This window comes from Cervus canadensis, chromosome 16, assembly GCF_019320065.1.
Source record: "Cervus canadensis isolate Bull #8, Minnesota chromosome 16, ASM1932006v1, whole genome shotgun sequence".
Taxonomy (NCBI): Eukaryota; Metazoa; Chordata; class Mammalia; order Artiodactyla; family Cervidae; genus Cervus; species Cervus canadensis.
In genome coordinates this window covers 34,271,933-34,288,664 of record NC_057401.1, presented here as the reverse complement: position 1 = coordinate 34,288,664, position 16,732 = coordinate 34,271,933, and the positions used below count along the sequence as shown (strand labels likewise).

The 16,732-nt window shown below is 45.0% G+C and overlaps 1 protein-coding gene across 1 annotated transcript in view; it reads left to right on the top strand.

The window, feature by feature from the left end:
• EGFLAM (EGF like, fibronectin type III and laminin G domains) overlaps positions 1–16,732 on the top strand; it is a 190,821-nt gene that overhangs the window by 143,646 nt on the left and 30,443 nt on the right. The window contains exons 14-16 of the mRNA XM_043488924.1: positions 6,852–6,977; positions 8,086–8,329; positions 12,371–12,482. Coding sequence (XP_043344859.1) covers positions 6,852–6,977; positions 8,086–8,329; positions 12,371–12,482 — 482 coding nt within the window. The remainder of the gene's footprint in view (positions 1–6,851; positions 6,978–8,085; positions 8,330–12,370; positions 12,483–16,732) is intronic.

Here is a 16,732-nt window from a genome sequence, read left to right as displayed (position 1 = left end):
TAAAAGATGCTTACTCCTTGGAAGGAAAGTTATGACCAACCTAGATAGCATATTAAAAAGCAGAGACATTACTTTGCCAACAAAGGTCCATCTAGTCAAGGCTATGGTTTTTCCAGTGGTCATGTATGGATGTGAGAGTTGGACTGTGAAGAAAACTGAGCACTGAAGAATTGATGCTTTTGAACTGCAGCGTTGGAGAAGACTCTTGAGAGTCCCTTGGACTGCAAGGAGATCCAACCAGTCCATCCTGAAGGAGATCAGTCTTGGGTGTTCATTGGAAGGACTGATGCTGAAGCTGAAACTCCAATACTTTGGCCACCTCATGCGAAGAGTGGACTCATTGGAAAAGACCCTGATGCTGGGAGGGATTGGGGGCGGGAGGAGAAGGGGACGACAGAGGATGAGATGGCTGGATGGCATCACCGACTCAATGGACATGAGTTTGAGTAATCTCCAGGAGTTTGTGATGGACAGGGAGGCCTGGCGTGCTGTGATTCATGGGGTCGCAAAGAGTTGGACACGACTGAGTGACTGAACTGAACTGAACTGAAAGATGATACTATTGTTAAAAATACAAACAATCATGTTTACTTGAAAGGAAAAGATTACTTACTTCTTGTTATTCCCTATGTTACTTTTCCCCTCAATTGATCACTTAGTCAAGCAAACAGTCAACAGTAATAACTAGAACGATTATAAAGGCACCCACTGTGGTAATGTAGGAACCAGCAGGCCCATCAGACGTCTCCTGTGGTGTAGAAGGGTCTGAACTCTGAAGGTAGGTTGCCTGGATTTAGTAGATCAAATCCAGATAGTTGACTGGTTCGGGACTCAGTAGCCCATCTTTGGGATTCCCTGGTGGCTCAGATGGTAAAGAGTCTGCCTGCAATATAGGAGACCCGGGTTTGATTCCTGGGTTGGAAAGATACTCTGGGGAAGGGAACGGCTACCCACTCCAGTATTCTTGCCTAGAGAATCCGTGGACAGAGGAGCCTGGCGGGCTACAGTCCATGGGGTCGCAAAGTTGATACCACCGATACTACAAACAACAGAGTTTACTTGAAAGAAAAAGATTACTCTCCTCTTGTTATTCCCTATGTTACTTCCTCCAACTGAGAAACTAATACTTTTGCCCCATCTATAAACAGTAACTGCCTTTATAAGAGTATCTTGTCTAGATGAGTCATGGTGCATATACAGTACTTAGAATAAAGCCTCGCACATCGCAAATATGTTGTAAAAGTTTCCTGTTGTTAATATTATTATTATTAATAATAATGTGGCTTCAGTTTATTAATAACAATAATCACAGCGTATAAGTTGTTACTTCTTTCTTCATTGAACTATCAGGGAAATAGCCCTGAAGGACAGGTCTGGCAATCTCAGGGCTGCAGAAACCTCTGACAAGAAGTTAAGAAGTTGCAAATTTGAGCAAGGGCTAATTCCTGACAGTGTTTTAAATTCTACAATACCAACCTCTCCATTGAGTGGATAAGGCAGGAGGGTCCACCTTGTGGGCTCTGGGCTCCCTGGGCGTGTGAAAAGTGAAGTGAAGTGAAAAGTTGCTCAGTCATATCCGACTCTGCGACCCCATGAACTGTAGCCCAACAGGCTCCTCCATCCATGGAATTTTCTAGGCAAGAGTACTGGAGTGGGTTGCCATTTTCTTCTCCAGGGGATCTTCCCGACCCGGGGATAGAACCCGGGTCTCCCGCATTGTGGTCAGGCGCTTTACCATCTGAGCCACCAGGGCTCCCTGGGCATCAGTTCAGTTCAGTCGCTCAGTTGTGTCCAACTCTTTGTGACCCCATGAATCACAGCACGCCAGGCCTCCCTGTCCATCACCAACTCTTGGAGATTACTCAAACTCATGTCCATTAGTCGGTGATGCCATCCAGCCATCTCATCCTCTGTCGTCCCCTTCTCCTCCTGCCACCAATCCCTCCCAGCATCAGGGTCTTTTCCAATGAGTCAACTCTTTGCATGAGGTAACCAAAGTATTGGAGTTTCAGCTTCAGCATCAGTCCTTCCAATGAACACCCAGACTGATCTCCTTCAGGATGGACTGGTTGGATCTCCTTGCAGTCCAAGGGACTCTCAAGAGTCTTCTCCAACACCACAGTTCAAAGGCATCAATTTTTCGGCACTCAGCTTTCTTCACAGTCCAACTCTCACATCCATACATGACCACTGGAAAAACCATAGCCTTGACTAGATGGACCTTTGTTGGCAAAGTAATGTCTCTGTTTTTTAATATGCTGTCTAGGTTGGTCATAACTTTCCTTCCAAGAGTAAGCGTCTTTTAATTTCATGGCTGCAGTCACCATCTGCAGTGATTTATGGGCTTATTATTATATGAATCTTAATGGCAGGCATTGGTCACATGACCTTTTTTCATTTCTTCCCATTTTTTTTCTCTGTGATAGAACAGGGCTAGCTTTCCTTTCTCACCCTCCCTATTTGCTTCCCTTTGAGTGTGTTCTGTTGAAATCCAAGTTCCTATAAGTTAATGTGGTCTCAGCACAGTGGAGAGTGGGCTCTTGTAAACAGCGGTAATTTCCGGTGGAGATGCAGACTTCCGGAAGAGGGTGAGGACAGTTGCAAGTCATGGCTCCTCCCTCCGATGTCTAACTTGGCCTTGATGTCTTCAACCTCAATGTTTTCTCTCTCCCACCTCCCCCGCCCCCCCACTAAAGCCATTTCTAAGGGGCCTTTCATTACTCAACCCGTCCTGCCTCATTGCCTTCATTAAATTTTTTCCAGTTAGTGGACTCTCTCTGACCTCACATTTTAGAATAGTCAGCAATCTCAGCAAAATTTTGCAAACTTTGGCCCAGTGTTTTCTTTTATTATTTCCACCCAAAATCTCCAACCTAAACCACCACCACTCACTTTTTCCAATCCCATCTTGAATCCCCACACCCTGCTGTGTCATGCAGGCACCTCCCCAAATTATTTGAGATTCGTGAAGTCTGCAGGGGCCATGGGTCACACTATGGTTTATCACCCTCTTACTCTTTTTTCCACTCAATAAATACTTAAGCTCCTGCTTAGTGCTGGTCACAGCTGTAGGTGCTTAGGATAAAGGATTGAACAAGACAGAATCCCAGCTCATTCCTCCTGTAGTTGCCATGCGTGTGTGTGTGTGTGTGTGTGTGTGTGCATGCTGAGTTGCTTCAGTTGTGGCCAACTCTGTAACCCCAGGGACTGTAGCCTGCCAGGCTCCTCTGTCCATGGGATCCTCCAGGCAAGAAAACTGGAGTGGGTTGCCATTTCCTCCTCCAGATGTTCCCGACCCAGGGATCAAACCCATTTCTCTTATGTTTCCTGCACTGGCAGGCAGGTTCTTTACCACTAGCACCACCTGGGAAGCCTGTACCTGCCGTGAGGAGGGACCAAATTAATCAAATAATCATCACTTGAGACATGTAAAATTACAATTTGGAGTCAGTGTTACAAAGGGAAAGCACAATGCTAATGTATTATAGGGGGATTTATGGGGTGGGGGTCAAGAAAAGCATTTCTGAGGATGTAATATGAAGTTGATATCTCAAGCAAAAGTAGGAGGTAGAAAACAGAGATGAGAGAGAAGTGCGTTCCAGGCTGAGGAAATGGTTGTCCCAGTGGGAATGTGTTTGTGGGGGTGTGGGTCTCATGATCTAGTTTGTGTTTTAGAAAGATCCCTCTGACTACAGGCAGCTTATCGGAAGGGGTCTTCCTTCCTGGGGGTGCATGTAGACCAGCTGGGAGGTTGTACAGTAGTTCAGATTGGAGATGATGGGTTTTGATCGAGGGTAAGAGGAATGGCAGACTCGTCAGAGCTTTAGGAGAGGAAATAGACAAGCCTCATTGTTGGGCTGGGTGGGAGACGAGGGGCAGGGAGGCTGCCCACTGTCCACGTCTGCTTAGTGTACTCCATCCCACCCTCTCTTTCCTCCACGAATACCTCATCTCTCTCCTGCCCCTCACTTCATTATCTTGCATAAACCCACACAACAGCCGGTGGATAGTAGGTGTCAGTGTCAGTTATTTTATGTGTTGGTGCCTATACACGTGGTCTTGCAGCTCCTTCCTCATGCTCTCAGAGTTGAGAGTTCTAACACTAACCTGTTCATCTCCGCACCGCACACCCCCCTTCCCTATATTCCTGGGACCTTGCTGCCAGGATTGTTACTTCTCAATAACCCAAGGTTACTTAACCTTCTGTGTGCCATGACCCCTTTGGCAGTCTGGTAAAGTCCATGGAACTCTTCTCAGAAGGATGTTTTCAAATGCAGAAAACAGTATGCCTGATAAGAAACAATTTTATATTGAAATAAAACTATATAATAAGTTTTGCTATTATAGTGCTGTATGTTTCTTTTCTTAATGAGCACTTTTAAAGAGATTTTAAAATCGATTTATTTTTGGCTGCGCTGGGTCTTGGTTGCTATGCGCGAGCTTTCTCTAGTTGCGGTGAATGGGGGCAACTGTCTAGTTGTAGTACACGCCTTCTCATTGCGGTGGCTTCTCTTGTTGCGGAGCACAGGCTCCAGGATGCACGGGCTCAGTAGTTGTGGGTCATGGACTTCGTTGCTCCCTGGCATGTGGGATATTCCCAGACCAGGGATCAAACCCGTGTCCCCTGGATTGGCAGATGGATTCTTAACCACTGAACCACCAGGCAAATCCCTATACGATTCTTTATTAAAGCATTAAAGACATGATTCTTCAACGGTGGGTGCAATACCTACCATGCTTTCAAAGGAGTGATGAGCATCAGTGAGATTTTGAAATACCGGCAATGATACCTCCCTGAGCTTCTGGGAACCCACCTTGTCTGGATCCTCTGGGTCCTTTGTCTCGTCTCACTTTGTCTTCTCTGCTGGCTCCTCTCCCTTCCTTGGTGCTGGGAGTTCCAGGGTCCCTTCCATCCTGTCCTCTGTCAAGGAGCCCATCTGTTCCTGGTGTCAGGTTCACCCCCAAGTTGTTGCTGTCCCGCCAGCCCTCACCTGTGTGCAGGATATCTTCCTGCCCTGGTGTCCAGCAGCAGACACTTCCACCATCACCTCATGTTTAAACTGAACAAAAGACAGCTTCTCCTCCGCTCCTTGGAAGCCCGGTCCTGTTCCCAGCCTCCCTATTTTTTTCCCTCTTGCCTCTCTCCTTTCCATCTTCCAAGCTAGAAGCCTTGGGGTTTACGCTGGAGTCTTCCTCCACCTTCAGCCTCTCAGAATGAACTGGCTACTCCTCCTTGCCCTGTGGCTCTTTGATTGTTCCCTTTCTCTTCGTTTCCTCTGCCATCAGCCTCTCCAGCTGTGGTTTACCTCCCTGAGGGCATTTCTCCTCTTCCCCACCCTCATCCCTCACAATCCATCATGCATACCATTGCCAGCACGGTCTTGCTGAAACACTGCTTTCATCAAGTAAACATCTCCGGCTGGCTTTCGAGCCCCCTCCCTGTCACCTCCCACCCATAAAAAATAGTTACAAAGCAAATGTGTGAAATAATTGTTCCCATGTATATCTAAGATAAACCAAGGACCCCACTTCCTCCTGTGACACCGGCACTCTGAGAAAGACTCCCGCCCAAGGAGACGGGTGGAACCAGACGACCTGTGAGAGTCTGGCTCCCTAAAGCCAAGTGAGCCTCTCTGTGGATGCTGGCGAAGTTCTCAGGGCTATGGCTGAAGAAAAACACCAGCGGTCACTTCTTTGCATGAACTTGCAGTGCCCCCCACCCCCAGCTGGAATTCCCACCCGGCTAGAGAGGCGCGCCATCTGGAAGGGCTGAAATGAAACTGTGTTATCAGGTCCTGAAGTCGGTCTCCTCTCCTGGGTACACAGTGGGCCAAGTCCTTCCCCCTCCTCCTGAGGAGGCTTTGGGAGAAGAAAAGACTGGATCAGTTCAATCAACACAGATGACTGATGAGAAAAGGATAAGAGACTCATCTTGCTGAGAAGATGAGTTGATGCCCCTCTTTTCTTCCATCCTGAGAAAACGTGCTTCAGACTCAACCTGTGTTGTTCTGGGCCAGGTTGTGACCCATCTGCCTAATTTATTTCTTATACACAAGGAGAAAAGGAAGAGCAGAGAAGCAGAAGAAAAGCAACCCAGGAAGTTAGCTTGTTTTCATTTCATCTGGCTGACTACACTTGAAAATGACCAAGAGTACCTTTTATGGGTGTCTCCAATGTGTATTTGTAGAGAGAACTAAGCCATCTGATGTTGAAGCTTTCAGCACTTTTTACTTCTGGTCACCTTCCTGTCCCTCATGAGACTGTAACTTGGGGCTGAGAAATAAGGATTCTGGAACCCCCTGCTAACCCCCGCTCCCTCTCTGCTCCTGTCAGAGGAGTTGACAACCCAGGCAGTTAATAAGCTTTGACAAGGCTCCTTACCTCCCTCTGTGCTTATCTTGCCCACCTCTGCGTTCAGCCAACAAAGCGGGCAGCACTTAAGGTAATTGAGGCCACATAAATGAGAAGGCTTTTTAACATAAAGCCTCTGCTGACATTGGAGGCATGGAAACACTCTTGTGGGAACAACAGTGAGGTGAATTACAGCAGAAACAGCTCCGTCATCCCTGTCAGGGTTCATAAAATTGCCCTGTAGTTTATTGTTTGATTTACTGTGTCCACCCTGTTTTAAGGCATCTGTGTAGCTTCTCATAAAGAATAAACCGAAATCAGATTAAAATGAAGGGAAGGGTCCACATCTCCTGAAAGCTAGTGTGCAGTTGTGCAGAGGAGCTGATCAACAGGAGAAGGGCATGAGCTGTTATTTGTTCAGAATCGCAAGCAGTGGGCCTGGCCAGTCTCGGACAGGTTCACTTGATGAATCAGCTTTGTAATTCCCGTTCTGTGTTTAGGGGAGTGCAGCAGCGGAATCTGTGATGAAGCCTCGTGCATCAATGGTGGCACCTGCACGGCGAGCAAAGCCGATTCCTACATTTGCCTCTGTCCCCTGGGCTTTCGAGGTCGACACTGTGAAGATGGTGAGAAAGATGCAAATTGATGGCAATTTCTGTCTCCGTTGTTAATTCCTGTTGGTATAATTTTTCATTAATGCATATTTAGCAAGGTTCCACATATTTTTATGGGATTGACGTTGCTTTGTTGGGAGGGATGGGAGAATCTTTTTTCAAACCAGGTGGAAGTGTCTTTAGATGTCAAAGTGGCAAACTGGCCAAAAGACAAGTTCATTTTATGATGTTCCTGGGCCGATGCTTTGATGAGCTCCTCTTGGCCCTCAAATAACTCTGAAAAGCCTATATGTGTGTGGTTTGTGTCAGAATTTGAAGTATTTCACAGCTCAGGCTCCTTAGAATATCTGACAGTTGGGAGAAAATGCTGGAAAGCCATACACAGAAACATTAACTCTGTGATGTTTCTTTTTCTTTGTACTGTTCTGCTGAATTATTCTACATCTCAACACTGTATTGATTATTAATATATATACATATATATGTATACATACATGCAAACACACATGCACCGACAAATACACACAATAATGAAATTTTTTAAAAGATTTTGCAAAAAATCAAGCAGGGATGAAAAAGCTTTATCTTTTCTACCAGTGATTCAGATTTGGCCCTAAGACACCATCATCCTAGAGAAAAGTTTTTTTTTTTAACACTGTATAATTTCAAATCTCTTGTCACCTCGAAGAGGGTGTTGTGAGTCAGAGTAAGGAATAGCTGTTCTATTCCATCTTCGTATGTCTGTAGCCTCACATACTGAAGTTTGGTCCTTGCTCACATCGCTGCAGGTCAGTGGGAGAGGGGTGGCTCTGTTCCACACAGTCATTCAGGGATGCCTTCTAGTGGCCCGCTAGGATCTTAGAACCCTCCATTGATTCCCACATCCAGCCAGTAGGTGAGGAAGAGAGAGCGAGTGGAGGATGGAAGGAAGCTCTAGGGGCCAGACCTGGAATGCTGTGTACTGTCCCCCCCACCACATTCCACTGGCCAGAGCTCAGCTACACCACGCACTTCTCTTCAGAGCAGCTGAGAAATATCCTTGAATTCTATACCCAGGAGGCAAAGAAGATGGCTAGTTCCAGCACGAAGGAGTTTCTAAACCACGCACTTGCTTTTTCAGCTTTCACCTTGACCGTTCCTCAGTTCAGAGAGTCTCTGAGGTCCTACGCCGCAACCCCCTGGCCGCTGGAGCCCCGGCATTACCTTTCCTTCATGGAATTTGAGATCACATTTCGGCCGGATTCGGAAGATGGCGTGCTCCTGTACAGTTATGACACGGGCAGCAAAGACTTCCTGTCCATCAACATGGCAGGGGGCCACGTGGAGTTCCGCTTTGACTGTGGTTCTGGGACTGGTGTTCTCAGGTAAGGGCTGAGGCTGTCAGGGGCTCTCCTCCCTTCAATAGTCACTTTGAAGAAAGATTTGTCTTCAACCAGTTGACTGTCTTCCTGTCTTCTGTATACAGTTGTCTTTTCTGAAACCTGTCCTGATTAATACAGATGATGTGCTTCCTAGAGATCATGCTTTCCTGGGGGCAAGGTTTCCTTTTCTCAAATAACTACCTGCTGCTGCTGCTGCTAAGTCGCTTCAGTCGTGTCCAACTCTGTGTGACCCCATAGACAGCAGCCCACCAGGTCCCTCTGTCCCTGGGATTCTCCAGGCAAGAACACTGGAGTGGGTTGCCATTTCCTTCTCCAATGCATGAAAGTGAAAAGTGAAAGTGAAGTCACTCAGTCATGTCTGACTCTTAGCGACCCCATGGACTATAGCCTACCAGGCTCCTCCATCCATGGGATTTTCCAGGCAAGAGTACTGGAGTGGGCAAATAACTACCTAGCAGGTAGCGAATCTCTGCTTCGAACTATGGAAAATGGGCTGGTCTCAGATGGGGGTAAACCGTCGTCCTCTCCACCTGAGATCATGCAACACAATCAGCAGAAACTTCATAAATTGTCAATCAGTACCTTGCTCAGAGCATCACTTGGTGAGCACTTGGCAAATACATAACAACTAGTTGAAAAAGTAGGGATTTACCAGGTGGAGCTAGTGCTAAAGAACCTGCCTGCCAATGCACAAGACTTAAGAAACACAGGTCCGATCCCTGGATCAGGAAGGTCCCCTGGAGAAGGAAATGACAACCCACTCTAGTATTCTTGCCTGGGAAATCCCATGGACAGAGGAGCTTGGTGGGCTACAGTCCATGGGGTTGCAGAGAGCAGACAAGACTGAAGTGACATAGCATGCATGCAGTAGAAATGTAATGAACAGAAACGTCCTTGGTGGCCTCACATTTTTTTTTTTCTCTTTGGCCATTGGAAATGGAGTGCATCACAGCCACATTCACTTTGAAACATTAAATCATTATTCATCTGCCCTATTTCCCACAAATGTTCTATTGGCAGAAGCTTACCAAGTCATTTCCATTAGATTAAGAGGATTTCAAAGGGACACCAACTTCCTCACCAGCCTTGAATGAACACACTGGCATTACATTATACATTCTCACATTCGAATAAGTGCATAACTGTCACATAATCATGGTGTGACATGATGTCACCTTAAATATCACTGATCGGTTTTCAATCGATTGGGGTGGTCTCACTTTAAATTGTAACTTTCCTCTTGCATTATTTCTTTGATGGCAACTAGTTATTTAGCATGGCTCTTACCATTCTTCATATAAAGAAGCTGACAGAGAATCACCAGTGATTGCAAGGACCCTTCCCTGACCAGTGTGGTCAAAAAGGCTGTGTGATGACTGATTTCAGTGGCATGGAGTAACTAAGTGCTTCTAAAGGGCTTGCTAGTGTCTGTGGACTTGGTTCTGGGTTATTAAAACTTTCCCTCTGTTACCTAGTTTGTACTGTTCATCAACTCAGCAGATCGATTGTTCCCATAGAATGTGGCAGCATCTCTGTGAATCCCTCAGAGCCTGCAGTTGGAGGTGCAGGTGTTTTTCTTATTTGTTTATGTTTCCCTCTTCTAACTGTGTTCCTCCCATGGGAGTTTTTACCTTCTAGCCAGAGGCCTGCTGATCTAATGCACACATGCTTCTTGTTCCTACATTTCAAGAAATCTCCTCCTTTGAAACTCACTAGGGTGTTGTGTTCAACAGTGCCCTGCAGCAGGAAATTGGTTAGTCTTTGTTGTTGTTTTAAAGGAAATCGTGGGCTGTATTCAATCACAATTCATGTTGCTAGACTGTCATCTCTAGAAAGAGCTCTTTGTGAAATGTTACAATCATGAAGTGAAAGTGAAAGTTGCTCAGTTGTGCCTGACTCTTTGCGACCCCATGGACTATACAGTCCATGGAATTCTCTAGGCCAGAATACTGGAGTGGGTAGCCCTTTTCTTCTCCAGGGGATCTTCCCAATCCAGAGATTGAACTCAGGCCCACATTGCAGGCAGATTCTTTACCAGCTGAGCCACAAGGGAAGCTATGCATTGCCCTTAATTGCTGATCGTTTTTCCTGGCTAATGGAAAGTGCTTACTGCCTTAGGTTTCAACAGTTCTTTTAAAAGTACAGTTCATTCTTGTCCTTAAGGTTGAACTCCTACACATCAGTGACACCTCCCACCTTGGGGAATGGACAAATATTTTTGTGTCTCTGGTTATGCAAGAACATCCTGTGTCTCAAGACAACTTTGGTGGGTATTTAATTGATTCAATTTACATATGATTATGCAAAACAGCCTAAATAACTCACTCAGAACAATTTGTCAAGTCAAGAAAGGAAGAAGACACCTTGAATATCACCTTGTACTTTCAAATGGCTTCTTCCTGGATAAGGAATGACTGGAAGGGGCTGGAGAAGGTTGTGGACCATCAGCCCTCCTCCTGAACAAATTGCCCCCTGCCCTCTGCACATCTGCAGCAGCAGCTCTAGCTGCGGGGTCACAGCCACGTGGAACCTTAGAAATCCAGCATTTCTCCCTTTCATAATTTGGTGCCTATTTTTGATGAGGTGTTTTTAATTTTTTTTTTAAACATAAATTATTCCTTCCCTGCTTGTCAGGAAAGGTGCCTGGAAAAAAAAAATCTTTAGCATTAGGTGTGATGAAAAGGAGGCAAGAACTCAGAGTAACCATCATCTGCTCCCCTGGGCCACCCCTCTGCAATGTAACTGACAACACCCATCACGGTTAATGTTTCAGATGGCCCTTTGGAAAATGTTTATTTTGAAAACCATTTCCAAGACTTCCTGCTTCATTAAGACAATTCAGTGAAAGCCTGAACTACAGGAAGCCGTGGAGTTGCCACATCATTTTAACTTTAGGCAGAGGATGAGGTGGTCTAATTTATGATGAACTTGATTCAAAAATCAAGGCAACTGAAATGAGCTCATGATGGCAGCGGTCGATATCCCTGTGCTGAGGGAGGCAGTGTATCGACAGGGAATGACCTCTACAGGACAAGAACAGGCTCAGATGCTGTTAGTTATTATGGAGATGGGCTGCTGAACGAGATCTTTATTGCATATTGATTGAGCCAAGGTGATTAAATTCTAATTGCTAAGGACAAATGGCAAAAGCATTTGCCAGAGCGAAAAATCAAGTGAGGGGGTGGAGACCTTTCAGTAATTGTGCCCATTGGTATTCCTGGTGGGTTTCTAAAGATGATCCAGGACCACAGAATAATTGGGAGGTTCAGGGAAGGCCAGGAACTACATATACATCTTTAGAAACACAAATGCAATAATTGTACTCTTCTTACACACCTCACTGTAAAATGTAACATGTAAAAATCTTACCAGTATCATTTAAACTTCAAGTGCTTCCATATTGAATTAATAATTGCATTTTTAAAGTACTTTTAATTATTTTCACAATATCAGACAACGTGGAATCTGCCTCCCAAATATTTTGTTATGAGACACTTTAAACAAATAGCAAAGAACTCTGCAGTAAACCTTAGACCCACCACCTACTGTCTACAGTTAGCATTCTGCTGTATTTACTTTATCATGTGTCTGTTCATTCTTATATCCCCCCATCCATCCATCTTATTTTTTATGCATTTCAAAGGATGCTACAGACATCATTACATCAAGGAATCTGCTTTACATCATAGCCTATATAGTTTTCTCTTCTTCAAAGATTTCATGCAACTCTGATCATATTTTACCCCCAATGTAACCCCCTCATCTTGAAAACCAGACTGATCCCACCCCCATTTCATACTTGTGATAAGGAATAAGTAAAATGATAAGTGAGATACTCCTCCCATGAAGGAGTCCAATAAATGGAGCTAGCCCTGCTGTGTTTAACAAGGAGGAATGAGGTTCTTCTCTTGCTGAACAGGACGAGGTGCTGCAGGTTGGCACATTTCATCAGAGCCAGATTGGTGGACATTATCTGTGGATGCCGGTGATGCTAACCCGTGTTCAGTTTCCTTACTTCAATAGGAGCGAAGAGCCCCTCACCCTGGGCCACTGGCATGAGCTGCACGTGTCCCGCACAGCCAAAAACGGCATCTTACAGGTGGATAAGCAGAAGGCAGTGGAGGGAATGGCAGAGGTAAGAAGGACATCCCCTCCTGATGACTCGTGTGAACGGGGTTACTGCTTCCTTCCTGTCCTGGAGACAAAAGCACCAGCACAGTGGTTAATCACATGGACTCTGGTGCCAGTTTACCTGGATTAACACCCAAGCTTCCCCCTGGGCAGTTCCTTAGCCTTGCAGTTCCTCAACTGGAAATGGGATTGATAATAGTAGGGGCCTTCACAGGGGAGTGAGCTAATAACTAGTGTCACTTAGAGAACTGCCCACCCGCCCCATGCCTCCCTGCCGACCCATACCTTTGTTCACATTGCTATAGAAGGTAGATCAGAACACAGCTCCAAGGCAGAGCCAGTGAGGTGGTGGGGGTGTGACTACACATCTGACAAGAACACAGACTCTGAAACCAGACACCCAGGGTTCAAAACCTAGCTCCATTCCTCATCAGTGATGTGAGCTCAGACCAGTCTGAGCACTTGATCTCCTAAGATGGTGTTTTTACATCTAAAAAAATAGGGTAATTGTGATAATAATAGCACTGCATTATAGAGTTGTGAGAATTAGAATAACTGTATTTCTCAAATACCAAAGACCCCCGCATATGATCAGTGTTGTGTAGCTTTACTTATTATTATTGCTAATAGTGTACTCAGTTCAGTTCAGTCACTCATTTATGTCCAACTCTTTGCAACCTGTGTACTGCAGCACACCAGGCTTCCCTGTCCATCACCAACTCCTGGAGCCTGCTCAAACTCATGTCCATTGAGTCCATGACGCCATCCAACCATCTCATCCTCTGTCATCCCCTTCTCCTCCTGCCTTTAATCTTTCCCAGCATCAAGGTCTTTTCAAATGAGTCAGCCCTTTGCATCAGGTGGCCAAAGTATTGGAGTTTCAGCTTCAGCATTAGTCCTAATGAATATTCAGGACTGATTTCCTTTAGGATTGACTGGTTTGATCTCCTTGCAGTCCAAGGGACTCTCAAGAGTCTTCTCCAACACCACAGTTCAAAAGCATCAGTTCTTCAGTGCTCAGCTTTCTTGATAGTCCAGCTCTCACATCTATACATGTCTGCTGGAAAAACCATAGCTTTGACTAACAGACTTTCATTGGCAAAGTAATGTCTCTGCTTTTTAATATGCTATCTAGTTTGGTCATAGCTTTTCTTCCAAGGGGCAAGCGTCTTTTAATTTCATGGCTGCAATCACCGTCTGCAGTGATTTTGGAGCCAAAGAAAATTAAGTCTGTCACTGTTTTCATTGTTTCCTCATCTGTTTGCCATGAAGTGATAGGACTGGATGCCATGATCTTAATTTTCTGAATGTTGAGTTTTAAGCCAGCTTTTAAAGTTTCCTCTTTCATTTTCATCAAGAGGCTCTTTAGTTCTTTTTTGCTTTCTGCCCTAAGGGTGGTGTCATCTGCATATCTGAAGTTATTGATATTTCTCCTGGCAATCTTGGTTCCAGCTTGTGCTTTATCCAGCCCGTCTTTTCGCATGATGTACTCTGCATATAAGTTAAATAATCAGGGTGACAGTATACAGCCTTGACGTACTCCTTTCCCAGTTTAAACCAGTTTGTTGTTCCATGTCCAGTTCTAACTGTTGCTTCTTGACCTGCATATAGATTTCTTAGGAGGCAGGTCATGTGGTCTGGTATTCCCATGTCTTTAAGAATTTCCCACAGTTTGTTGTGATTCACACAAAGGCTTTGGCATAGTCAATAAAGCAGAAGTAGATGTTTTTCTGGAACCCTCTTGCTTTTTTGATGATCCAGTAGATGTTGGCAATTTGATCTCTGGTTCTTCTGCCTTTTCTAAATCCAGCATGAACATCTGGAGGTTCTCGGTTCACATACTGTTGAAGCCTGTCTCGGAGAATTTTGAGCATTACTTTGCTAGCATGTGAGATGAGTGCAATTGTGCAGTAGTTTGAGCATTCTTTGGGATTGCCTTTCTTAGGGATTGGAATGAAAACTGACCTTTTTCAGTCCTGTGGCCACTGCTGAGTTTTCCAAATTTGCTGGCATATTGAGTGCAGCACTTTCACAGAATCATCTCTTAGGATCTGAGATGGCTTAACTGGAATTCCATCACCTCCACTAGCTTTGTTTGTGGTGATGCTTCCTAAGACCCACTTGACTGCGCATTCTAGGATGTCTGGCTCTAGGTGAGTGATCACACCATCCTGGTTATCTGGGTCATGAAGATCATTTTTGTATAGTTCTTCTGTGTATTCTTGCCACCTCTTCTTAATATCATTTGCTTCTGTTAGGTCCATACCATTTATGTCCTTTATTGTGCCCATCTTTGCATGAAATGTTCCCTTCAAAAAAATCTCTAATTTTTTTGAAGAGATCTCTAGTCTTTCCCATTCTATTGTTTTCCTCTATTTCTTTGCATTGATCGCTGAGGAAGGCTTCCTTATCTCTCCTTGCTGTTCTTTGGAACTCTTCATTCAGATGGGTATATCTTTCCTTTTCTCCTTTGCCTTCTGCTTCTCTTTTTTTCTCAGCTATTTGTAAGGCCTCCTCAGACAACCCTTTTGCCGTTTTGCATTTCTTTTTCTTAGGAATGGTCTTAATCACTGCTTCCCGTACAGTGTTACAAACCTCTGTCCATAGTTCTTCAGCCACTCTCTATCAGATCTAATCCCTTGAATCTGTTTGTCACTCCCACTGTATAATCGTAAGGGATTTGACTTAGGTCATACCTGAATGGTCTAGTGGTTTTTCCCCACTTTCTTCAATTTAAGTCTGAATTTGGCAATAAGGCAAATTTAAGTCTGAATTTGGCAAACTAGCATGACCTCAACAGTTCAGAATTTCCACTCAGGTTTATAACTTTCATCCATGATTTTATTTCCAAGGTCATGCCCGAAGGAAAATGGCATTTTTAAGGACAGCTAAGAGACATTTGTTTTCAATTACAACCTACTAGCATTCTGTACACACATGAAATTTACAGACCCCTAAAAACAGAGGGGAGCTCAGATTTGCCAGGATTTTAATTACAACAGTCTTCATTGTATGCATCACAGATTTAAAGAAGGTATTGATGAATGTGACTGTTCTGATAAGAAAATGAATTGATAGGAAAAGAAAGAAAAGGGACTCTTGGTGGGGAAGATCTTGGTTGAGGAGGGGAGTAAAAAGGCAACTTTTCAGGAAGGCAGCTTCAGGGACGGCAGTGGTGGGAGGTCCTGTGAAAATCAAGGCCTTCCTTGGGAATCAGAAAAGTCCCAACCTGGGCTCTGCTTTAGGAGGCAAGTACCCTAGAAAATGTCCCATATATATTTTAGGGAGGAAGGAAAGATGGAGAGAAGGAAGAAAGAAAGTAGGGAGGAAGGAAGGAAGATGTATAAAGGAAAATGGATTTTAAAGCGAGAATGGGAGTCACTTTCATGCAGTCCAGAAAACAGCTGATTTTAGTCTGAGACAGAATTAGAAGCTCGCAGGTGTAGATCTGACTGTGTGTTGACTTAATAATATAAATTCACAAAAGCACTGTATCACTCTAGGCCTTAGTTACCAACATCTGTACAACAGTAACAAAAACAGGATGGGCGTGTTTGTAAATAGTAGGGTTAAGGCCTTTGATTATAAATAAGGAACTGTTTGAGACACAGTATTTACCCTTGAGATCCTGTAGTGAAGAGACAGCACAGGGTAGAAACCACACACCTCGGGTTCTGTTACTATCATACCAGGACTGGGAATTAGACAGTCTGGTGGAACCAGTGTTCTTTTTATTGGCTTTTGAATGGATGGAGCTGCCCAACTGGAAAGCAGTGTAAACAGGTAGGAGGGAAGGTGTGGCTGTTCTGTGTGCATTTGAGGGTGGTTCTTGTGAGGCCTCCCTGAGGTCAGCGTGGGAAGACCCATGCTTGATCTCAGTGACTTAAAGCTTAATCAGATCGCCCCCCAGGGGTCTCTGCCCCGCAGCTGTCTTACCCTGTTCAAAGGCTTGGTCAGAGGGGATAGTGGTCTTAGAGCTTGAAGAAGGAGGGGGACAGGGGTTATGGGATACACTGGAGGCTAAGCCAGCCGCTAAGTGTCCAAACCACACCCGACATCACGTTGCTCAGCTGGCTACACTGAGAAACACCGCAGCCCAGGATGAGTCAAGCTGTGCAAACTCAAAGGGGCAGTGCTCCCAGGGCTTCAGAAAACCCCATCAGGGGGTTTACTCAGGTTTTCCAGCCACTCTCAGCTTAACGGAAGTGGCAGATCCAGGCACTGAGCGCCTCACTTTGGTGGATCTGTTTGCTT